This window comes from Hetaerina americana, unplaced genomic scaffold (assembly GCF_022747635.1).
Source record: "Hetaerina americana unplaced genomic scaffold, ioHetAmer1.1.p SCAF_7, whole genome shotgun sequence".
NCBI classification, from domain to species: Eukaryota; Metazoa; Arthropoda; class Insecta; order Odonata; family Calopterygidae; genus Hetaerina; species Hetaerina americana.
The window spans coordinates 46,460,789-46,487,865 of record NW_027287316.1 but is presented as its reverse complement, the minus strand read 5'-3'; the positions used below and the strand labels follow the sequence as shown (position 1 = coordinate 46,487,865).

General features: G+C 34.6%; 1 protein-coding gene across 1 annotated transcript; it reads right to left on the bottom strand.

The window, feature by feature from the left end:
• Positions 1–2,618: 2,618 nt before the first annotated feature.
• Positions 2,619–26,517, bottom strand: LOC139696347 (protein shuttle craft-like). Its single transcript, XM_071595067.1, has 14 exons — positions 26,414–26,517; positions 24,638–26,206; positions 24,148–24,376; positions 23,603–23,766; positions 22,354–22,656; positions 19,586–19,749; positions 17,036–17,189; positions 16,061–16,260; positions 13,186–13,446; positions 10,801–10,985; positions 9,360–9,558; positions 8,870–9,022; positions 7,339–7,517; positions 2,619–5,279 (listed from the first exon to the last, which is right to left on the bottom strand). Exons 2-14 carry the CDS (start codon positions 26,175–26,177, stop codon positions 5,114–5,116), a joined length of 3,897 nt encoding a protein of 1,298 aa, XP_071451168.1. The 5' UTR covers positions 26,178–26,206; positions 26,414–26,517; the 3' UTR covers positions 2,619–5,113.
• Positions 26,518–27,077: the final 560 nt, after the last annotated feature.

The following is a 27,077-nucleotide window of genomic DNA, read 5'->3' as shown; positions in this document are numbered from 1 at the left end:
TGATTTTTACACTCTGAAATAGTTGCATTTAAGTTCTATTCAGCTGGGGAGAACCTCAGTGACTCTTGCACCATTTCCCCCATAATGAATTTGAATAATTACCTAAGGACAGTGATTTTCTTCTTATTGAACATTGATATTCTTCCATTTCTCAATTAAATCAAACTCTATACGTAAATTTTTACATTGCATGGTGGCTACAAAAATCTAAGGACAAAATTCCAGTTTTTCCAAAAACAAAATTAGAAATTTTTCCAGGTTGTTTTCCCTGTAATTTATGATATAGATAAGCTGATACATATGAATATATGAAAGCTTAATAAAAACGTAGCCTTTATAAAATTTTGTCTTGATTCTACTAAGAACTAATTTCTTTAACACAGGAAAAATTTATTTAACTGACAAAAAGTTCCTTTGCACTATGGAAAACTTTTGTTTGATGAGGAAATCACATGTTAAGTGATCTTAAGGCAAGCATTAGAATTCAAACATTGCCCGTGGGCTATTCAAATATATAATAAGGGGGGAAAAGAGAGGGTAGCATGCTCTCTGGTAGCAATGCAATCACAGCTAATTTTCTGGAAAATAAATGTTAACACAGTCACTGTAATTATTTTAAGTTTCAGGGCATTTTCAGGTTGGTGCCCACAAAGTTGTACACTTTTCTTGCAGTATTTGCAATGAATTCTTGGGAGTTTTGTGAAAGTAATAATTAAAAAAGTCTTTCAAATTTCTCTGCTTTTATAAATGCTGCCAAACAGTGATCTTGACATTTGGAATAGAGTTGGAAATTAACTTTGCCACCATTTCTTGAATGAGAGCATAAGAAAGATGATTTTTTCAAATCAATTTGATGCATCATGGCTTAACAATCCACATACAAAAGTGAAATATGTCAGAGTTATTAAAAAATTAAAATAAGCCATATGATCTACTTACCCCATTTTATTTCATTAGCTGTGACTGTGAAAAAACTATAATAGAAACTGACTTTAGTAGAAACATATAAATAACCTTGAACCCTTACGTAATATCCCTTCAGCCACTACCAGGAGTATGTCTCCAAGGAGTAAAGGCACCAAACATGAAATTAATTATTCAGGAAGCAGCCTGAAAATAGGAAATTGATGTTCAATACGTCTTTCTGTTGTGGTCATGAACAATGCGAGGGATAAAAAAATACTTAAATGGAAGTCTAATGGCATCTCATAGTTTTGTCATCATTTTCCAACTTGCTGGTGTATATGGAACATGGAGTATTTCATTTCAGTTGTTCATTTTGTAGGTGAATAATTGGTTAATCTTGATTTAAATCTCCAGGTTCTCCCATACCAGGTCACACAGCCACCACATGATGCTTTGCATTGTATCATTACGCCTGGACACTTTTCTCTGTATTTTTTTGATCAATCTGGAACCAATATCTTTTGAAATTAATTCCAAATGCTTACTGTACATATATTGCATAGTCAAAATAACAAGAAATAGTATTTTCTTCACTTTTTCAACAATTTCAGACACTATAAATCAGGGCGGCAACAAAATTTAATGCATATGGCTATTATAATGTAAATATCCAAGTAATTAACATGAACTGCTACAGAGTTTTGGCACTAGCTCATCTGATCTCCTTTTGTAGAACTGAACTGGGTACTATACACATTTTTTAGGGTGCATTTCAAGACTTAGGGGTAATCCAGTGGGTAGATCACGGGGCTACTGGTTTCATCCCAGGTGATGTCTCTGCACACCATCAGCTCCACCCTAACTGTATGATTGTTCAGGTATCAGATCTTCCAGGCACAGAGGAAGGGACTGACCCCTTACCTGCGCACATTTCATGTGCCATATACGGTTTAGTATCAGGTAAGCTCCATCCTCAGCAATTTAACCAACTCTCAACTTGATTACTATGTTTTAAACTCAACTACAGAAACTATTTGAGAATTCTCCGCAAACCTCTAGAGAGTGAAAAATTTTACTTCCAATAAAAAAAAGCAGTGGCTTCAGAGTTTGTACGTGTCATATATGCATGGCATATATGGGTGGAATTCCTGCTTTCCTGGTGTGTGATATATCATAAACAATGAATTAAACATCAAAGGAATCACCGCAGAATGAAAGCTTTCCTTTGCTCTGAAATGCACAAGCAGAATTAAGGAGAATTATTAGTGTTGCAATTTAATGACCCAGAAACCATGCTATGAGGAATAAATAACAATCAACAGTTAGTTAACAGTTACAATAAAAATAATTCTGCAAAGTCACTAAGCTTTTGCTAACTAAGAATATTTTAAGTTTTCCCTATTTACTACTTAATGGATTCCTGGCTTCACCAAGGATTTTGTGAAATTTTGTCAATCACTACACTATCATTGGTTATCAACCACTAACTTAAAGACACAAACTGCATACATAAATTAAGAGATTAATTTCATTCCATCGGGACAAAAATTATTAACAAAATGTTAATTTAAAAATGAAGTTCATTCCATTTTAAAATGCAAATTTCTTTCTAACTCATTCCAATTTTCATCATTACTTAATAAATTAGCAAGATCATGAAATACGAGGGAAGTTTATTGTGAAACTACAAGTTATTTGAACATAGCAAAAATATGTAGTAATTAAACCTAGCTATATAATTATCAGTGACAAAATGCATATTTTATGACTAAAGTAAAATATTTATTGTGCATTAAGTGAACGGGTTGCAAGCATCCATGATGATCTTTTATGTATTTATTACATTTGATATTTTTCACTTTTCTTACCTTGTGAAAACTTTGATAAAAATGGTCAGCTATTATGTTTACAAAGGGATAATATATCTCAATTTAGTTAACTTTTCTCAATAATCCCATCATCATTGACAGCAGTGAGGGCAGTATCATTTCAGTCTCATTAAAAATTTATCATTTTCATCAATCAACAGGAAGCATGAAAATCACTCACAAGCACAAGAAAAATCATTTCTTGACAACTAGATGGCCAAAGAATGAAAAATATCCCCTTAAGTATTAAAAATCATAAATATACAGGCAATACACTTAAAATAAACATAAAACATACAAGAGAACAAAATGCTTGGGCCCTTACTTTCACAAAATATAAACCAATGCCTGAACTTGTACTGTCTTAACGGAGCAATCAATGGCTGCAAAGGAGAATAAAGACACCCAAGTTATATAAAAAATGTCAAGTAATTTTTCCCGAACATCCACCAAGTTTTTCAGACCAGGGAAATTACCAGTTTTCCAGGCTTTCCTAAAGTAGGGGATACCCTGGTAAATTGGAGGTTTCACTGAATTTCAAAATCTGTAATGTTCTAAAAATGATAATATTGCTTCCAAAAAGTCATGAGCTGCTTTCCAATTTAGAACTGATAGCAATTGTGCACTGACATGTGTGGACATTAAGTGATTTATAAATATATAAAAAGTACCAATTTTTGGAACAAGTGGGAAAACACAGGCTTCAGTTGTCATACTACATACATCCAGATATGGAGTGTATGGCTACACAATAACCATAATCCATAAATTGTGATTTTCAAAACAATGACCCTATAATTCAAATTGCCTCCTCAACGAACCTACACGAAGGCAATATAAAAACAAAAAAGACCTTTTCACAATGAAATACAAAACGGAAATACCATCACTTAAATAAAACATGTAGGCAACACTGCCAAAAACATCAAGAACTCTCAGATAACCATATTCCTCTATTCTGCAATATTTTTCCATAGTAAAAATAACACAAACTATCTACATTATAAATTTTAATGTCAGAATAATATATCATATACTTTAGTTCATTACCACCTAGATATCACTGTGTCAAAGAATATCAAGTACTCATTTTCTCGATATTAGATATCTCCAATGTTTGAAATTAACCCCGTGATCCATTATTATCTTATATGCAATTGAAATAAGTAGTCACTCTAGACATGCTTTTTTTCACCAAATAAAAGTCAAGCTACATAAAAAAACTAGGCAACATAATGACTATGCCATTTGGAATTTACACTTGAAATATTTGGAGTACCTAAAATATGCATTATCCATCCACCAAGCAAATTTGTCAGCCACTTGCTAAGAATTCATTACCTCAGTTTAGTTGAATTGTAATTTATAAATCCACAGCCACTTGATTAGGAAAATGCTGTTTACAACAACAAAAATGATGAATTGGCAGACTTCATCAAAATATAAATATTTTAATGTAAATATTTTTTAAATAATACAAAAATTGCAACACTTTACAGCAATGTTCTATTACAAGCTACATTTGATCTAATTGAGCATAACAATGGAAATTTTTGGCAATGGAATGCCACATATCAAGCTGCTTGGTCTTAGAAGCAGCAGAATCTTAAACAAGAATACATACTCTAAAAATCATGTGATGAACACTTTCAGATCATAGCATTCACTATTCAGCAGTGTCATTAATTATATCACAGAGATAATAAGGACAAATGAAGCTGAGATGTTTTACAATTTCCATCAAGCACGGTGATTTTCAACTGCTCACCCTATAAAAATTCAACTTTCTTCTTTCTTCTGCATGGGTGAATTACAAAATCACTATTGCTTTACATGAAATAGAACCTTAGTGAGGGACCAAACTAATTCCAAAGAATAAATTCTTCACCAGAAATTACAAAGATACATTTAATTTTCATTAATTAATAAACTTCCCAGGGAAATGACTTAACTTGTTAGCGAAAAGAAAAGAAATAAAATATGAACAACCAACCAAACTTTCCATTATTATTTATCACCTTTTTAATTTTATATATCCTCATTTTCTTTGTTGAAATAATTCCCAAAAAAAACCCTACAGTAAATATTTACAATTCCAAAACTATTTGTGGTACAACAATTACAAAAAAAAATTTTAACTCCCACGCCTCCATAGAAAATGGAACAAAAAGTAAGGACACTCAAACCAAAATTAAAAATTACCAAGCCTGATAGCTGGAATGAGATAAACATATTTTAAAGAGATGATATCGGCCCACATCATATTGAAAGCTCACATATATTTGAACTCCATTAACTCCCCATCGTCACTTCAAAAAATGCTTTATAAGTCTAAACATTTAATCACCGGTATAATCAAAATAGTCAATAACTGGCGGCTTTGCAACTGTTGTGGATGCATCTTTATTACCAGCTACCTGAGAGACAGATGATGCAACTGGAGCTCCTAGATTACTGGATGAACTTGAATCACTTAGAGCAGCAACTGATTTCTCTTTCTCAATCCTGAAAAAATAATGGAAAAATTATCGTAAATTCTTCAGCCTGAAAACAATAAGTTTTCCCCAATTTAATGCATATGCTATTCAATTGAATTTACATAGAAATGTTGAGAATATCAACAACACATCATATCATAACTAACTAAATTTTTATTATTCTTAATAATTAGCATGAAATTATATTAACAGAATACATATTACTTTTTACTTCTTTCTGCCCAATTGGTAAAATGCTTACTGGTTTACACTATATTAAACTAAAAAGAAAACTATTTTTTGCTCTTTTTTAAAACTGTTTTTGTACCCATTACAAGGTGAACTTCCACAAATTGTGTATAAATTATAAAGAAATACAAATGATAATACAAATATAAAATTTTATCTATGTTTACCATAATATACCTTCATGTTTAAGGCAATACCTATTGAGCCAAAGAGTTTGTAAATTTTAATGCCAATGTACACATTGTATGAGATTTATTGATTGAATGTTACCCTTCACTTGAAAAGTTTCATTCCTTCAAAGTCATAATCTCCGACCTGTTTATTTTAGGCATGAAATGAGGAATGATACTATCTCAAGCAGCCACCTCTAAAACAAAAGGGACTCCTGTGAACTACATTAATATGTGGTGAAGCCCAGTGGTATCCCATGGTCAATTAAATTTAAATGACGAAAATCTTTACTTGGACTTCTGCCAGCAGAACATGCAGTGCATGAAGTTGAAGTGCAGTCTTCTCAGAGAAATGCTCATGCTTTGTGTATTCACACATGTTACCCATAACCTTAGACTTAGTTAAATTCAACCAAAACTTTATAATATTAATTCTAAGCTTTTCATGCAGAGTTTATGCTTCTATCTTTTGTGTCTTTTGCGAAACCTGTAAACACAATGTTTTACCACTATAGTAGCATTTCAACAACTTTTCTAAATAGTAAAAATACTCATAAATTCCCCTTCTTCATCAAAAGAATTATCATCACAAAATACCTCATAGTGTACTCCTACAACAGTTCCTATGATACTGTTGAGAGTCACGATGCCTATCTACAGTAAAATTAATATTTATACTGAAAAATCCTCAATTATCTTGAATCATTATACATTTTTGGGACCTTAAGACCCAGTAATCATTGGTATCATTTCACTTAAGCGGTTTCTGATTAGTTTTTATTTCATAAATATATCACGAACAGATGCATTTCCCATATCTGCTGGCTAATCTTTTTCCTTCAAAATGCAATCTAAAGTCGCCCTGCATCATATGGGCCAGGAGTGCATGGGTATAATTTTGACCAATAAACGCAAGCCAATTCCCCGGTAAAATACTATCACATATTTTTTCCTGCATCAGGCATAGAAAATGGTGGCTGTTATTACCAATCTCAACATTATAATGGTTTTGAGTCAGTAGTAAGCAACAAGAGTTTAAATATTTCGTTGGAAGTACTTGCAAAAAAATGCCTAAATAAACCATAAATGTATACACTGTAGCATGTTTAGTTACATCTCAGTAGTGCTGGTGTGAAACCTAATACGCAATGAACTAATGAGGATGTTGCCCCTCTTCTAATACAAACATATTTTGTATCTCTTCTAATAAACTCAGAATCTACACGGGCATAAAATTATAAAATGATTGAAAACGGATAAAAGTGTACTTTCCATTGCTAAAAAACTCGAATAAATCAAATAGAATGAAAAAGGAAAGTTTTTGTATACATCAGTTTATATCACGACCATATTTTTTTGAAATTTTGGTTATTCATGTTTTTAAATTATCCATGCTTCATCATGGATCCATAAGCAAAGATAATCAAGAGTTTACTACACTATCCTGTATCCCATGTTATCATAATTGATCAAATAGTTGCAAAATAAGAATTTGAAAAACCGATTCAATGAAAAAAATCATAGCTGAAGATTAATTAACACACAAATTGTCATTAGGTTCATTAGAAAAAAATCAGCAGTAGACACATACTTAACATTTATTTGTTAAGAGGAAATATGAGGGAAATATTTATTGACATTGATCACTCAAAATAAATTTACTCTAACCTGGCTGATGAAGCTGAAGAACTGTTGGAACAAAGTGTAGAAAAGCTAGCAGTGCTTAACGTTGGCTTAGAAGATGAAGCAAGTGAGGAGGGTCGAGATGACTGAAGAGGCACTGGAGGTTTCCTAGAACCAGCCTCACGCCTTATTAATTCAAGCAAACTCAAGCTTGGCAACCAGGACTGAAAAAACATAAGAATTCAAACTTGAGGAAAAAATCATTATAAACACATTAGCATTTTTTAAATTAACAGAAATTGTAGAATTTTTCTCCCATGTAAACTTTCAAGGAAGCAAAAATGTTTTCCCATTTAACTACTAAAACAAAAACATTCACGTTAACCTTTATGCTGAATTTTTAAACAAAAATAATAAACAACAGGAGCAATCAAAAATAATCAGTAAAACAAGTGACACCATACTACAAACCAATACAAGGTAATAGAACCAGCAACCTTTGGATAAGTGGATCTTACCACCAGCGAGGCTAACCTCACCACTCTATACTCTGGTTTATCAATTTCATTCATCACAACATCAGTAATTATAGGAGTCATTTTACATTTTATAGATATCAAGAGCTTGTTTGAGAGTTAATAACTTTTTAAGTTCAAACTCGCCACATACCAATCATTTCCATGTTAGTACAAAATAAAAATAGTGTAATTAAGCACACTTGAATTACAATTAACTGACCAAGATTTCTACACTTTTTCATTATCAAGGTTATTTCTAATGAAAGTATGACAATGCCTTGTTTTTTTTATTTTGCATTAACATGGAAATCCTTAACTATCACCGAGTGAAATTGGAAACAATGTACCATGTAACCCCTTATACAGTTAATGGAATATTAATTTCATACTATATAGACAAATGAAGAGATGCCTTTAAGCAATTTATCATCAAAAGATGCGTAATTAATTATCTCATCTCCCAATGTTCAACAGGAATAATATTCATAAGATTGAGAATATATGCATTGTGCCGGTCATATTTACTGTCTTTGCCATAAATAAAAACTAAAAAAATTACATTAATTTTAAGCAGCTAATTAACTTAAATTAATGAAGCCCACAAAAAATTACTTTAATAATATGTACGATGCCTTTTTTTCAAGTGGAAAGTGAATTAACTGAGATTTTTATTATCACATCAAATCATGAGACAATGAATGATAATACTGCTCCTAATTACGTTGCAGACTAAAGTGGTTTGCCTTCTCAATGGGGCAGTGAGATTTTACATAAATTTAGATTCAGCAACATAAAGCCAAGGCTTGTGTTAATTTAGGGTGAAAAAGTCAAAATTTCACAGAACATGTGCCTTTCTTAACTATAGTGAATTATTTTAATTCACAGTAATACACTCGTATATTTAAAAAAATTGTATTCAAGATTGAAGAATATGATATACCTACCAGATCATTTCACCTCTGGGCTAATAAATATTGTTGACAACTAGATGTACAAGTTCATATACTTAAGAATTAAAATATACTACATCACATAGCAGCAATTCATTTCGTGCTTACCTTATCTCTTAGGGCAGTAGCCACTACGTTACGGTTTGGCTCCTCATCATACGATTGAGCTTCACAGCCAAAGTGTTCACAGTACTCATGCACAAATTGTCGTTTTGGAAGACCCATTACTTTAAACATATAGCTGCGACTCTTTTGCTTGGACTGAAAAATACAAAAGGATAATATCATACAGATGCTTAGTAGATAAAAAAGACACATTCCTCTTTCAGAAGCCGATGAAAATATGAAAATCAACATGCGACCTGGGTCCTGCCATGAAAAGTTTCTTTTAAAATTATTAAATTTAACCCAATAAAAACGATAAATTTTGAAGAAACATGCAGTGCGGTAGTTTGTACATTTCTAGTATATATCAAATTTATTTAAATACATTTTTAACAGCAATAGACTTCATAACTACACACACCAAAGTAGCTGCATGTTAAAAATAAGAAGCAAGTGAATTCTTAAGGTATTTTAAAATTATTCAAACACATACCTGTTTAGCAAGTTGGACCAGCTCAGTAAGACGGTCATGGACCATTTGAACAAAAGCAGAGTCTTTTTTAGCCCACTGTTTCATGAAATCCGAGTAGCGGGGTATTATTTTACCAGTAAGATCTGGATTTCGAATCTGCAGGCAAAGTGCAAGTCTTCTATTCCTTTCAATTAGTTTGCATTCATCATTGCATTCCAGCCTAGCAAAAAAACAAAAGCTTTACATTAGCAAAAGGAAATTAATGAACATTTTCATTTCAAGACTATTATTAAAGAGTATGAAAATTAGATGAAAGATTTGAATGCCAGAAAGATAACAACGTGCTTTGAGATCAATTTCTGCCCTACAAGACAGAAAACAAAAGTTCTATCGGCATATGCCACAGCAGTATACTCAAATTAACTCATAATTGCCACCTAGAAATTATTTCTGCTTCAAGTCAGATTGTTGCAGGAAACGTTATTTCACATCAGAACTGAATGCCTTCTTTACACTCTCTAAACCCGTGCAAATTTGACAATGGTAATCAGATATTCTTCAAGTGGAGTCAAAATTATAATGGGAAACCGACCTAACAGACATATTTAATTCTGGGCACAGCAATTGACTTTTGATTGTCTTAGCACAAAGATTTTTGATTGGTCACCTGCCCTAATTTGGCATATGCTGAACTTGATGGTGAAAAAAGTTAATTCTCAATGAAATCACAAAAACTACAAATTTAAGTTAATGCAAGAAAAAGCATTCTGATTTCTTGATAATATCCTGTAATATTAGTAGTATAATTAGTATTGGCAAACAGATAACAAAATGAATATAAAAGATTAGTTTCTTCAAACAGTAGATAATACAGGTCCAGTACTCCTTTTACAGTCTTATATTCATATGAGGGGAAATTTCCTTCCTAACCTATGTCATTCTATCCATGGCCATTTTAATTAATAAGGGAGATAACACCCAAAGAATACTTAAAAGTACGTTAATTTTAAATGCCTAATTCAGAAACAAAAATGAGCATCTCTAAAAATCAGAAAATACAGAACTTCCCCCCCTTCATTATTTTTCTTGCACCAGTGCCCCGACCCGTTCTCTTGAAATACATCCTATGCCCAAGCTAATTAAGAGGGCAACATTACGCGCTAATGATTATAATAAATAATGGAAGAAGAAAAATTAGTTTTTACATACATTTTTCCTTTAACAGCACTAGCCAAAAGAAATTATTTTCATACCATTAACATTAAATTGCACAATTTATGACTGGTAACCTAAAACTGCAGATATACTTCTAAAGGGCAGCAGACAGTACAAGATACAGATGTAAATATCATACAAGAAAAGGATATTATTTCAATGGATTTCATTAATTATAATTCATGTTTTAAAAACTTCTTTTACTTTCATTTATTGTAATTATATTAATGCTTGAACCCAAACTTACGTTTTAAGACTTTCCTTACGGCTTGATGCACTTCCAGCCAAATCCCTCAAATCAACAGAATGACCCATTTGCATATCAACCATTTTGGAAGCCAGCAATGCCACTGCCATTTGTTGGTACTCAGTAGCATTTTCTGAACAGGCACGAGTGGTGGAACGGTGACCACATTCACATGTCACTTTCACCTAAAAATTGAAATAACGTCAACTATGTAAGACGGAAAATTTTACAGATCAAATCCTGCTTCTTACAAATAATATAGCAAGTATAAATGACAGTTAAGTCATCATCATTCTTCAAGCCATGATTCCCACCTTAAAAGCAAATATTGTGCAAAAAAGTGATAGGATCCTACAACACCATATTTATCTCTTTGCCAGCACATGAATCAAGAGCAGCTGGATAATTTCTTTGAAACTAGTAGGATAAACTTTGGAAGGCAGCACGATAAGTAGGTTTTAATACGCATCTATAATGTGTAGTAGCTCATTGTAGAAATTGACTCAGAATGACATGCTCTAACATCTATATTGGCTCTTATTATTAGAAGATGGCTAGAGAAAAACAAACAATTTTCAAAAACAGAGACAATCTCCTAAACAGTGACACAGGACCTATTTCATATTCCTCGCTTTTCTCCCTGTTAAATTTAAAATAGCCCTTAGTCCTTTGTAAACCTACAGTCTCTTCAACGTTTTTGCATCTTTTCCTTTTTCCTTTCCCTTCCCTAACTGTCAATTCTCCGTTCTTGAGGTATTCCCTTCATCCTCTGTAACGTTTTTCCTACATCCTCAACGGTTATTTGTCAGTAGGTTGCCTATCACTTCTCCCTCCCCCATCTACGTTCGCTTAACGGTTGGGCTAAGCTTCCCCTTCACTTTTCCCCCTTTTTGCAACGGTCATTTCCTTGACCGTGTAATTCCCCCTCCCTCTCACTACATAACCTATCGTTTCAAACTCCTCTACCTTCAGCCTTGTCTATTGGCTCTTGTGTCTTTCCCCACCCCCCCCCTCCCCCACACATGTAACACTATATATTCTTCGGATTGCCCTTACCCTTTCTCACTTCGACTTGTGTTGTCGTGACGATTACCCTTCAGTATGCTGAAGAGGGCTACTTGGCAGCCGAAATACACGTATTCGTATTCACCTTTATTATCCTCTCCTTTTTTTTTTACCTTATACCCCTTCTTGACTTGTGGCGCTAGCCAACTAATTTCATTTATACTTTGTTTAGAAAGGTAAACTGTTTACGGCTATTGGAGTTTTACATTCATTCAATATTACTAGCCATAAGAGCTCTTTTCTATCAATATAAAGGTTTATGTACATCAGGGGCGTATAAATTCAAACATTAACAGACATTTAGTGCCAACCTAGATAATTTTTTATGCCATTTTCAACTGATGATGGCCAACGATTAGACAGAGAACCAAATAAAATTGGGAGTTTGGCTTGCTGCAAATCTCTATTTTATGTAGATGTTATATTGAAGCCCAAACGGTAGTTTAAATGCGAAGTAATCATTTTATGAGTGTCACGATAACCTCCCACAGCTTTGCGCTCAGTTATTAAATATTTCATCAAGAAGAAGGTCACAGAATGGTCCTATTTCATATCATTTACATTAATTATGGAGACATTATCACTTTTAAAAAAATATTTTTACATCATAATCCAGAGTTTGGCAGCTTTTCCAATCATTCTTTTCCTCAGATTCATTATTGGTGGCCATATTAAATTGAATATCTTTTTTTTTATCTACTAATGATACAATAACCTTTTACCTTAACTTAGAGGGCCAATTATGCTATTGAACCATCTGGTACTTGGCACCTTATTCAGCTATGTATTTGCTGACAAAAATCAATTGAAAAGGGCAGATATTGTGTTGACCAGAATTTTAATTTAAATCCAAGTCAGCACAGTGATGAATTCACAAACTGACTAAAATGGCAGTCACATCGAAAACAAAAGAGCCTTGAAAAACATGTCCATCTGAAGAAATTATGAATAGGCAGGCTAAGATGGAAACCGTGTGCTTGACCATAAAATAAAGTTTCAATTTTTATACAGATCTTTAATTATTTGTAGAGTTCAATTACCACTGCAGGTGCAATACGTAGCCATGACTATTACATATTTACTTACATATCAATCATAAAGCAATATGCATCTTAAACTTTAGTCACGAAATCAGGAATAAGGTTATATGGTGAACTTGTTTATCAGGCTTCCAATGACAAAATAATGGCGTTTCATACATATTAACAAACATATAATGTGAAAAATAATTCTTAGCCTCTAAGTAGGTCATCCACAGATAACCTAGACATCCATTCTATTACTCAATTTTGGATCTGAAAATGTCACCCAGGTACTTACCATTTCTCTGCATGGAGAGTCTGGGCACGGGCCTTCATGGCATGACACACCACAAGGATGCCCACAAAGTGAGCGTGGAGCAGTGCATGGTTGCTTGCAAACCCACTGAGTTGTAGCACCAGATTGTTGTGAGGATGGCAGTACTGTGCAGGACCCCTTGTGGCACAACAAGATGCACTTGTGACGGCCACATGGCAAATCCTTGCCACAGGGACGCCCACATGAGATTTCAGTCTGATGGCAAGGCACATTTTTCCTGAGCTGAAATGAAGAATAAAACCATCAGCATTCACATCTGAGCATATTTAAACCAGCACTGTTGGAGCCTAAGTAATGCTAGAGGAGGGATTTTACCAGCTCACGAGTGTTATAGAACAATGCCACTTCAAAACCATTATTGAATAGTACACCCTCAATAATCTGACCTCCAGAATAATTAATAATTCAGTCTGAACAAATAATGTGTCTTTCATTAAGGACATGCAAGAATTTCACTGCTGTATTACACGAAAAAATACACTTTCTAACAAGTTCCCGGGAATGTGGTTAAATATTACTAAATTATTTCGATAATGCATCAATATTTTGGTAGTTCTGCCCATTAGGTTGGTATTTATGAGTATTTGACAAGATGGCAAACCTTCTCCATACAATTTCATGATTATCCATAAACATTACTGAATGACTATGGGCTATTCTGGCAGAAAAACTATATTTGTTTCAAAATGGCACTAACAGGGCATGACAGTAAAAAGAAAATATAACTTCTTTTATAAAAATAAAACTTCTTGAGAAATTGGGTGCAGCAGTTTATGTTATGGGTTAGCTTAGTCAGTTCACACTGTGATCTGAAAAGGAAAGCTAAAATTAAACTATGTGTGAACAAGTTGAATCCAAATTTACAGAAATGTGACCGGCAACTTCAGAAAATTAAAAGGTTTCCAAGAGTTGAGAGACTGGAAAAAGTGTTCCAAAGGGGATAGGTGCAGCAGCAATCACATGTTGTAGGAATACCATAGTATTGACATAGAAGGGAGAGCACAAAAACATGCCAAATACTTGCAAGCAAAAAACTTCTGAGTACATAATGGTTGACTATGACAATCAGGGAAGCATTGGTCCATGAAATATATGAGTGCTTATGTTGTTGAGGTATCTAGAGAAAATTGTGGGTATAATGATTAACCATCATTTACTATTGTCTCATATCTATGATGTGAAGATGAATGAAGCAGTATGGTGTGTTCTGACAAATGGCTGGTGCAGGTCATTGCAGGTCTTTGTATAGTGACTATGGTAATCATGGTTGGACTTGTACCGAGAAAATTTACCCTTTGTATGCAAGATGACATTAAATATACATGCAAGGTACCATTAATAATCCAAGTCTTTTGAATATAGGTTTACATGGTGCATCGCAAGGAGTGTTGCTCACAATACTTATAATCCTCTTTTGGATTTTGAAGATTATGCTTACATGGGGAGAGGAACCCCAGGAGAGGATACTAAAATTAAAACGAGAATAAAATTCAATATAGTAAATGGATAGAAGGACCTCTAAATTTACAGAATATCTAATATTTCTAAAGAGGAAGTATAGGGAACTTCACTTTCTGAGTAATTTGAAAATGTGTTCCTACCAAGACATGTTTCTATGAAGGATAACTCCCAGGAATTGGGTACTGAAATTTTGAGAAATGCTTACACCTCCTTCAACTACTGAGATTGCAGTGAAAACTTTGTTTTTATTAGCGAAATAAATCAGGCTAGACTTGTTTAAATAGAATTTTAGGAAGTTAGGAGGACACCATTCATTGAAAATCTGAGATACTTCAACTGCTATTTCCGTCAAACTGTCCACTGAGGAGGCTGACACAATAATATTTGTATTGTCAGCATACAGTATGGGGTCTATTCCCTTAATAGACTTAAGCTTATCTGGTAGAGCATTGATATGAATTAAAAATAAAATAGGGCCAGGTACAGAACCCTGGGGAACACCCAGTGTCACTTCTCTACCAGGAGAAACACATTTGAAGCCATTTCTTGAGAGCTCCACATGCTGATGCTGTTCGCTTAGATATAATTCAATCCATTTGTAGGATCTGCCTCTAACACCATAAATATTCAGTTTATACAAGAGTAGCTGATGGTTGTCAAGATTTGATTTCACTGAAGCTTTTGACAAAGTCAAAAGCTTCAGTGAAATCAAAAAATAATCCTCAAGTTTCAGTTTTATTATCCAATCCTAAATGTATATGATTCATCATGTGATATATGGCTGTTGTAGTGGACCTTGGTTTTCAAAATCCATGTTGAAATGTGGATAATCGGTTATATGTTTCAAGATATAATACTAGACGATGATAGCTAACTAGTTCAAATATTTTCCCCAACTAGTCCAACAGGAATATTGGTCTATAATAATTCATCCCCATTTTGCAACCTTAGCCTTTGTATATTGGCACTATTTTGGCTAAATTAAGAGGGCTTGGGAAAATTCCAGTTTTCAGGGATGCATTACTTAAGAATAACAACTTATCTTTAATAGTATTAAATGACCTTTTTATGACTATTCCTGGGATGTCATCTTATCCAGTACTAAATTTGTTAGGGAATTTATTGAGTATTTATAGAGCAAGCATACCTGACCCGATTATTACTTATTGCCTTATGGGATGCAGCTACTGTGTTTGAGTTATAACACATGGAAGGAGGGAGCATATTTCTAAGCTGAGGTGGGAAGAGGTGAGTAGGGCCATTAGGATCATGCTCAATGGAGTTGTGAGGTCATAAAAGTTGAGAACACCAGCTCTAGATTTCTCATGCCAACACGTTCATCTGAGATGCATTATAAAATAATTTTCCCACTTGCCTCATGGTTTCCATGGCAGTAGCGTTCAGTGAGAGCTGTACAAGGAGGACATTCTGGCTGACTGTGACACGTGTGGTTTGGGACGTGAGTACAAGGGTGAGGGCGAGAGCAGATTTGCTGACATTCAGGGGGGCGAGTGCCGCATGGAATGGGTGGGAACATCACACTGGCACCACACTCACAGTGAAGTTCCTCAAAACCTGGAAACAAGAAGAGATTAAACAATATAAATAAAATCCTTAAAAGATATTCCAATAATTAGACAAAAATTTTTATTATTAGCAGCAGTTTACTGGGTTAGGGTAGGTTCTTGATGAAATCGAGCACTATCCACTACTGTACTTCGACGTCCTGATTAACAAAATATCCTTAAACAACATGCTACATATTACAATACCTTGCTCTTTATCTCTCTTTACTCATTAAGTCCAAGCTATGTTTAGTTCAGAGAGCCATTGGTGCCAAAAGTGTTTTGCAAAAGAATATAAATCCCTTACTGTCATCCTGCTCAGCTCATGGACATTTTTTTGAAATGATATGGCTTTTTGTAGAATAAAGCAATGAGACTTAGGAGCAATTGCAACAGACCAAAACTCCAAAACTTCAAGGGTACAACCGAGAGTTTCACTATTTCAGAGAAATAGGATCCATGAAGCAAGTCTCTGAGTTGAGAATCTATGCTAAAATGTATGATGATAATTTAATGAATAACAAATAAAATGGGTTTCAACAATCATGGGGGTTTGATAGTGCATAGATAAATACTATGACAAACTGACATGACATGTAAGTTATACGGTTGTATTTACGAAAATTGAATTTATCCCCTAAACACCTATTTAGGATACCCATTTCAAACTAGGTGGAATGAGACCATGACTTTGTATTATTGGGCAAATTAATTCCAAAAGTTGATTCATAACTCCAATACAATATTACATTATCATAATGTACTTTAAACACTGAATCACTTACTAGCTCGCCAACATTGGGGACAGTTTCCTCTGTGGCATGGTTCCTCACATTTGTGTAGACCGCAACTAAGGTTGTGGTTGCATATCAGAGGACAAATGTGATCCAAATCGATACAGCATAACTGAAGACACTTGTGCCTCCAACATGTTCGTTTCTAAAGAATAAAAAAACAAGTTTTTCAATTAGATGCAGAGAACATTTAAATTAATCTTCACACATCATCATCAATAATCTATTTTGGTGCTTTTGATGTTCCTTAACTAAAATTTTATACTAACCTAAAGATGCTAGCTCAACTGTTGTCAGCACAAAAAACAAACATGGAGAAACCCAAGAAAATATGTCCTTTGCAGCTACATTTACATAACATGTACCACTTGGACTACTTCTTGCTTTCCAAAGAGTACATTGAAACCTCAAAATTTACACTTAGAAGGGACTGGTGAAAAAATACTGAGGGTATTTTCATGGTTTAACAGTAAAATATCTCACAGGATCATAATAAAATAATATTAACAATTTTTTAAAATGAAATAAATTTAAAGGAAAAAGGTCTAATAAAAAAATACTGAATTAAGATCTCATTTGATTTTTTTAAGGTGCCATGACAACTGAGGTCATTTGCATCAGACTTCTTTCATAAGAAGGTTTCCATACACCATTGGGTGTCCTTATTTCGCTTATACTTCTTGCAGAATCTCCAGCTTCTGATTGATTTTCAGTGACTTATTTTTCCTTTCTTTTCAAAGAAAATATGAAGCAAAAATTTTTAAAGATAATATTAATTAATATTACAATGAAATAACATGAAACTAAAGTCAGTCAACATTTTGATGCAATTTAAAGTTATTTTTAAGAATAGCTGCTGACAGGAAAAAAAAGGATCAAGTTTTGCACAATTTAGATTATTACACCAGCAGATAACTGGTCAACTGATGGTCCTAGTTAATAATTAATTTATGCACGAAAAAAATGATAATGAACCCATATAAATATAAAACATTTATAAATTGCAATCATATAGCTCATCAATAAAATCCACTTTCAGATACAATAATAAATTGCATGTAATTACTGCAAACGAACAAATGTGATTCCTTTACACTCCATGCAAGAGTTAGCAAATAACCTAATTAGAACTCTAACCAAAAAGATAATTGATACATCAAGAATTAGAAGTTAACGGAGAAGACATTAGATAACAGACAATTATGAGATTATGTAAATATCTAATTATTGAAATAGTTACAGTAAAACTTTTTTCAGGGAAAGAAACTGTTCATCACGGACAGTCTGACACTGAGAAAGGCAGTCATACCCATGCCCTTCACCTTTTCTAAAGGCATAATTTAAAAAAAAGTATACATCATAACACACGTTATATAAGGTTTCTTTCATTTTGAATGCTTCCATATCTTCTATTTGAAGAATGTGAAGCAGGATTAACACATCTCTGTCCACACTGAACATATAAAGGGCATATTTGGCTTCTAAAGCGGTAGCTATTTTTATAACTGTACATACATGAGAAAATTAAGATATCACCTTTGGATTTGCTTATCTTTAGAATTGTAAAGAAACATCCTGCCATGCAAATATTAATTGCCAGGTCAAAAATAAAACTGCATTCATAAGCATGGAAAGTGGCGGCAGCATCATATGAGACCGTGAAATGAAATAAATTATACAAATACGAAACCATATAGTAATGCATGTAAATCAAATCTCCTCAGTCATAAGAAACCATGTTGCCCACACAGAAAGTAGGCATTTGACATGGATGGATGGCACATTTGACATGGATGGATAGCATATCTGGTGAAGTTCATGGGCTCACCATGCAATCTATATGACACCTAAAGACAATTATACTGTGAGATCTGCTTCATTGAAAGCATTTATTGATGGATTTATAATTATAATGTTTATTGGTTCCTATAAGATAAGTTTGTAATGAGTATGGCCCATCTGAATGAATGTTGAAGCCATAAAGTGTTACTTTCACAGCATAAGAACATGAGGTATAGTTCTCTATACTTGCAATGCTGTTGTCATAACTTTTACTCAACCCAATAAGAATGCATTTGGATGGTTTCATTATTTTTATCCCTAATTGCTGCACATGGCAAACAACTACATAAATGCTGTTATTTCAAAATTTTTGCCCACTTTACAACTTCAAGCAAAGGGGTTAACAGGAGTATTCAGACTTCTTCAATCATTGAAAATGCATTTTTTTACTGTCTTCTTTTCCTATAAAAATATCTAACAACAAGAAATACTTCGTATTCTGAAGAGATTACTGTTCCAACAATCAGGAATTTTTCTACCGACATTCCAAATCGAACATTGTATCTTGTATTTTATGAAGATTACCAAGGATAAAAGCAAGGTAAATATATTTCATTTTTTCATAACAATGTTAACAAATTAGACTACTAGCCACCTATTATTTTTTAATAGTATACCATTGCTAATTTGGTGAAATAATGACCCATATAAAATAGATATTTCCTCGTGGAAGTATTAAATAAAATTTCATATAATTACCTTGGTACACTTTTTGTTGCACCGTGCATCATCAGCTTTGGTGGTGAGCTCATTGCAAGGTATTTCCTTATTCATATTGCCACATCGGCACTTCACTGCAGTGGTCAGGGTACAGGGAGGACAGGGACCCTCATGACACAACTCCTTGCAGAGATGATGCTTTCCTGTAGGCAAGTCATTAGAAAGAATGAAAATTTCCATTAAAAAATAATAGCCCATCAGTATAGCTACAGGGTTCATCCGGAAAATAAGTGTACTGATTTTTTCCCGCCGCTCCAGGCGCACCCAGCACCGGTCTGACGGGCTGCGATTGGAGGGGGGTATGTTGGCAAGCGACGCTGAAAAAGGCAGTCGGCTCTGAGCTGTGGTGTAGTGAGGAGCTCTGTTAACGCGAACCTCCACGCTCGACCCACGTCACGGAACGCGATGCTGAAGTTTTTGGAGCAGCGTTATTCCATCAAATTTGCGGTAAAGCTTGGGAAATCGTCCACCGAAACTGTCGGTATGATTAACCAGGCTTACAGGGAGTCAGCCATGTCCAGAAACATGATCTTTCAGTGGCACAAGATGTTCGTGGAGGGCAGAGAAGAGGCCGTGACGACGAGTCTTCGAGAGGTTCCCGATGATGCCTTCGCGGGAGCGTTCCAGGAATGGGAACGCCGCTGGAACAAGTGTGTCGACTCACAAGGGTCCTATTTTGAGGAATATTAGCTTAAGATATGTAAAAGTGTAATAATTTTTTTTTCCTGAGCTCAGTACACTTATTTTCCGGACGAACCCTGTATAACCTAATAGCTGCCATTACTTTGGCACACTTTCACCTAAAAACATTTTTTCATGTTTCATAATGTCATACATAGTCAAAAGATACAACACAATAGGTCTTGCACAAATGCATCACTGAAACATTGGCATTCAGTTTTCATTATACACCTTAACTTAATAATTAATTGATGTTTTCTGAACATGCTTAATTCCTCATTCATCATAAAACGTCTTCGATTTTTTAGATTCTTAGATTGACTTTCAATCACATAAGAGCTACCAAATTATTATTGTACATTTAATCTGCCACTCTTCTGCCAAGTATAAGAGTCCCTCTCAAGTGGCCATAAAAACTTTTCAACTATCTACTCCTAGACATAAAATCTGCTCAATCTAGGTAAACATTTAAGAAATACCTCAAGCATTTTCTGATAGATGAATGCTATTGTAGTGTGGAAGAGTTTCTGGAGTCTTTGGAACACTGAGCAGATTGAGTTCTTTGACTTGTCCTATATTTTACTTTGTTAAATCCCGGGACCAATAAATATTATGATTATTTACAAGACGAGAGACAAAGATTACGGGTACAGATAATTTGAGTTTTTTTTATGAAGTGGAGGTCAAATCAATGTTTAATGAATCTTAATTAGCTGTTTACAGGCCAAATTGAGGAATAACAGCACTGCTATAGCTTTTGCCATTATTATATGAGTTACACATAACATTTCTAAAACTTTTACTGCCATATTATATAAAAATACCAGAAACTACTCTTCATCAAATTAATTGAGCTTCTACGACTGGAATGCTAAACAAATGGGGGAAACTGTCACCTAGCCACTTTTATATAAGATATAAAAAAATTACACTAGGGTATTATTGATTTTGTATTTTTTATTTTAGTTTTGAAACTTTAAAAATATCATAAGCTTATATGAAAATCTGTGCAACAGCATGAATCTTCTCACAAACCATATGTATTACATAATACATTGATAATTTTTTGCTGGATACCTATCGACTAACCAGAAATATTGGAAGCAAAATAGTAAAATCTGCATTAATTTTCCATTTAATAGAGCTCAATTCCATTCCAAACTAAGCTTAATTTTGTAATTAGTTTCATGATTTCACTTTCATTTTTTGACTACTTAGCATGGCTTTCTCTCAATAAAAGCTACTGAGATAACCTTTAATTTACAAATTTTGTGCCATATATTTAGTACATACAAAACACTTTCAGAATCTGTACTAAACTTAGAACTTAGTTCAAGACGAAAGTGACTGGAGAAGAACACTTCCAAAGTTCTCGGTTCTATCATTTTGAACCCAAGACTAAATCACAAAATAATGCAGCACCTTATGCCATTACACTTAAAACAATGCAGTGTCACATTTGTGATGGTAAAATACAGTATACCAATCGTGTAATCAAAATCTCAATAAAATGAGCAATATTCAAGGAAGTTTGCATCATATTAATTACAAGTAAAATAAATCGGTAATCAGTAAGCATGACATCCACAGTGGTCATTAGATATCATGAGTGATCCCACACTCCCCTCCTCCATAGGGGATAACATTTGGCCAAGTGATACCCTTCCCAAGATGAGATCTACAGTCCCTTGCCATTGTCAGACCATGTTTCTGACATCTAACTGGTCTAGTTTCTGAGATTGGTCACCAAAACTATTTTTTACAAATTATCACAAAATTGCAATGAATGGCTAAGAATATCTTGCAGAGTCATAAAAACGTAGGATAAATTATTATTACTTGCTTCCCGATTGATATCCTTATACCTATTATGTAAAATATTCAATTTATAGATATAATATCCTGGAAAGTCATAGGAATAAGCTAATAAGTGATTATTAAATCCCCATTCAGTAATGATGAGAATCCAATAAGAAGAGCAATTTTTCAGAGACAGTGAGGTCTCGTTATACAGAGTTTTCACTGCACAATGATGATATGTTAAAAAAATTACTGTATTGACGCACCTGGTTGACCACAACTGAGAACTTTTTCACAGGTCTTCCCACATGTAGGTACAGGATCCAGACAAGACTGTCGCTGTACTGCTCCTTCAACGTCAGTCAGGGCAACCTTCCCACAAGGACATTTCATGACACGTGCGGGCATTAAAGCACAGGGACTGCATTCCGATGGATGACACAAGGCTTCACATTTATGATTTTTGCAATCCAATGTGCGACCACACTTGGTCTCACACTCATAAAATTCTATCCCAGCAGAGCTTGCAACACAAGGAACACTGCGTTCATTCTTCCCACAGTAGCAAACTAGATAAAAAAATCATACCATTTAGGATTTGAGCATAGATAATGTGAGGGCATAAGATAAAAAACTAGCAGAGACAGTACTAACGTAATTCACAATTCGCACAGTGGCAAACTAGTATAAGTCATATAATTAAGGAACCGAACATAAACAATATAAGGGAATAATGAGATATACAAAACTAGCAGAGATACTACTGATTAATTTAAAATATTTACAGGGCTTTATTAATTCAAAACAATTTCACTGCAAATATTTACCTGTATAATGTAATTCTTTATCAAGGGAATTCCATTTAAATGGTCATTTAAATATAATATAATTATATCAGTAAAAATAATTGATTTATTACCTTAATGTAAGTTTAATTTAGAAAAATTGACTAGGAATAACTTTGTCAACATATTGACTTTGAAACAATATCTGAATAACTAAGCACTATTCGTTTGGCCACATTTTCTTAAAAAAAAGGCAGTTAAGTTCTAAAAAAATAACTAACATTTTTTAAAGACAAAAATAAATAAACATATTGGCATTTTAAGCAACTGTAACAAAACACATTAATGTTTGGAACCACTGGAATATGCATTCCAGAACTAAATAATGTTTCCTCCATTGGCCCATTTCTAAGCAGTAATGTTAAAGTGGTTTTCTTGTATCACTGTTTTACCAAATCAATTTTAATGCATCAAATACCAATTTAAATACCTCTATTGAACAAAAATCTCAAAGGCTTCAGCGACACAAAATTGTGGAGATTATATAAATTTAACAATTTTTCAGGACAGTGGAACATACAAACAGCTGGAAATATTTCTAGAAAATGCATATTAAAAAATGATCCTACTCATGTAAATTCTCATCAACATTACCTCAACTATTAAGGAAAATTACTAGTGAATATTCTGTATCCAATGTAAAATATGATTATAACTATAAAAAACTTACCTTGCTTCACCATAACCTCACAGTCAGAACAAGGTCCTTCGTGGCATAATTTGGAACACTTATGAACACCACAGTTGAGGACTTTCCCACATTCATCTCCACACAAGAGAGCCTGACTTCTTCCACAAATGATAACCTGAGTTGTTTTACCACATTCACAATTCCTAAAAAGAGAAGGAAATAACAGGAACGATACTAAATAAATAAAGTTAAAGATTCATATCTGAAGTCCAAAGGGCACAATGAAACCTTTACACAAAAGTCACATAATAAATATGTTTTTACTGAATACATTATGCTGCACCAAGGACAATACTTGAAAATCATAAACTACATATTTAGGCAATGCTATCAATTGGATGTACCACTAAATTCCTCTGTCCCAAGATTCACATAATCCAATCAAGTATTTTCATAAGCAGCAATTATTAAGTTTTCAATTCCAACATTTTATCACAGAGGCTACACATATATAGTAACAAAGTCTCCATATGAAAAGTATAACTCAATGTAGATGGATATTGGTAGGATGTAAATCTTATTACCTAGATGCCATCACAGTGCAAGCAGGGCACGGTCCTGGGTGGCACAACAAAATGCACGTGTGGGTGCAGTGGGCGGGTGTGTCGTGGCCTTTTCCACAAACTTCCCCACAAGAGTGAGGAGTATCACGGCGATTCCACTCTGGATCTCTCAATTTCCCACAGAAGCAATAATAATCATATGGTATTGATTCCCTAACAGTCTGACAGGCAGGGCATCGCCAACCTCCATCTACAACAGCAAGGATAGAGATTCACATGAGAAATACATTAATAACCATCGACTCATTTCACTTACACAGACAAAACAACATCATCCCTCCCTAATGATCAAATTGGAAAACCAAGATATCATAAACGTTAAAGGACTCAGAAAGAACGATTCAACATCAAAGGACTTAATATCAACATGTAATGTGATTGGGAAAATCGAATAATTCCATAACTGGGAAGCATCTTAATCCTATTTTGTTTTTACCATGTCAAAACTTACCATCACGAGAAGTACGAGCCCACTGCTTTATACATCGCAGGTGGAAGACATGAAAACAGTTTCCACAGCCCCATATGGAATCCCTCTGCCTCACTGGCTCACAGCATACCATGCACTCATAGTTCCCCCTTCGTAAATTTTCTTCTAGCTTCTCCCGTCGACTGGCTTCATTTTCCTTGCCCTTATAGCTATTCTCTACGACTGCACTACCAAAAGAATCAGATTCAAAATTTTTTCTTCTTTCTTTGGATTCATCATCGCGTTCCCTGCGAATTCTCCAAGAGTCAGAATGATTCTTTCTGTCATTCGAAGCATGTGCTTGCCTACCACCGTCATAATTCCGACCACCATCTCCCCCTGACCGCCAATCACGGCTGGTGCCTCTCCAAGAATCAGCTTTATTCCTATCGTTCGGGTTCCGACGCCCTTCCCGGTAGTTTCTACCGTATTCATTCGAGCTCCTCACATTCTCTCCTAAATTTCTGCGACCATCCATCCTGACTCTTCCGCTGTCAGAGTGGTCCAAGCTGTTATCATGCTGATTCTTCTCACTATCCATCTGGCTGAAGTCATTTTCCTCCTCGCCACCATTAACCATTGGTTTTCGTCTGTTGTAATTGCGGTTTCTTCGGGTATCAGGGCGATTTCTCATATTTTCATTTGGATTTCTTAAATTTTCCTTGGGGTGGTTTTCTTCACGATGCTGGCTGTTCCAGTTTTCGGACTGCGGAGGTACCGTGAAAGCAGCAGCTTCGTCTAATGTTCTCCGGCGTTCCCTGTTCCTTTCTTCCCGACCATTGTATTTGTCATACGCATAAGAAGGCGGTGCTGTATCATTTCGCGAAGAAGTCATTCCGCGAGATGAACCTCCACGAGGGCCTCGACTCCATGAATTTCCACCACTCCTTGGTCGACCGGACCCTCGGAAACCTCTTATGTTGTCATAGGAGTATGGCTGTCTTTCGAAGTTACCCTTGTTTTCCGCGTTATTTCTTCTTGAACTGTCTTCTGACTCTGGGATAGTTGCATCGTTTCCCTCATAGGACCGCACTTGGTGGTTGCCTCGATTACTGAATACTCGTCCAGAACCTGAACGATTACTGGAACGTATTCTGGAGCAGTTCATGGAACGACCACCTCTTTTGGAACCAGGAATCGACTGATCGTATGGTGTTGTAGCCGCAAGTCCTAACCATTCACTTGGAGGTGGTTCACTAGGTATAGAAGGCACAGTCCCGAAAGACAAACCACTATAATGATCGATCATATTAGTATCACTTCCACTACTGTGGGGCATGTATAGGGCATTGGAGTTGTCATGGGGCATTGGAGGAGCATGGTTTTGAGACATCAAATTCCTTTCGACGTATTCCAACGGTGTCGGCTGGATGGCGGGAGCCAATGGCATTGTACTTAGCACAGGAAGCTGACTGAAATCAGTCAATGGGCCACACTGAACTGCCTCCTGCTGCTGTTCGTACATTCCAAAAAATTCCATTGGAGCTCCACCGTAGTAATACGGGGTGTTCCAATTCTCCATTGCGATGCTTACCCTTCAAAACCAGCGGTCTGCAAATAAGTCGTAACATAACTATTTTAAGATACATTTAACATTCAAATATCGTATTTTAGTGACCATATGCTAACTAGTCGACATAGCTCTTAATAAAACTGGAAAACCTTGTATTCGTAGAACATGGCCATACGTGTCTAAGATTACCCAATCATTTGCATTATATAGCCAAACAAGCGCACTTAAGTAACGAGAGAACTTACGGTCGGAAAAACTATGGAATGAAAACTAAAAATAGAGGTGCATTGAAAAATAACATAATTATTCCATAAAAACTCGCCAAAAATAATGACGGTCTTCATGAGAGCTGGATGCCGAGAATTTCGACTATTACGTGATTCAACTGTTATTTTCCTCAGCGCCATCTATATATTTTATATAGCAGATTGAATTAATTTATAAAAATATTTAAGAAATAATCACAAACAGCACATACTATCAATTATATTTAAGATAAAAACCCACAATGAGGCAAAAGGGCTTTGCCTTATTTTAAGCGCCAAATACAAGTTTGTTCACGCGGGCCACCATATTTAAAAAAACATCCATTACATGAACATATAAATAATTTAAACTAATTATTCTCGTCCTGGCGCAATTTGCATTTAAATAATAAGTAATAAACTTCTATAATTCCAGGAGGGGTCATATTAATTTTAAAGAATAGCGTAATCACACGTGGATTTATTAGTGTAATACAGGTACCTCGCATGCTATCTACGTCTATTGCAATTTAGCCAGCTACTTACACATAAACGAAAACTAATTATTCAGGAATAGTTTAAGAAGTCTCATAATAAATCGATATTGCTTATCTAATTCTAGGCCCCAGTTTGATTCTAAAAAGGAAACATAGTTTTCAAGTCG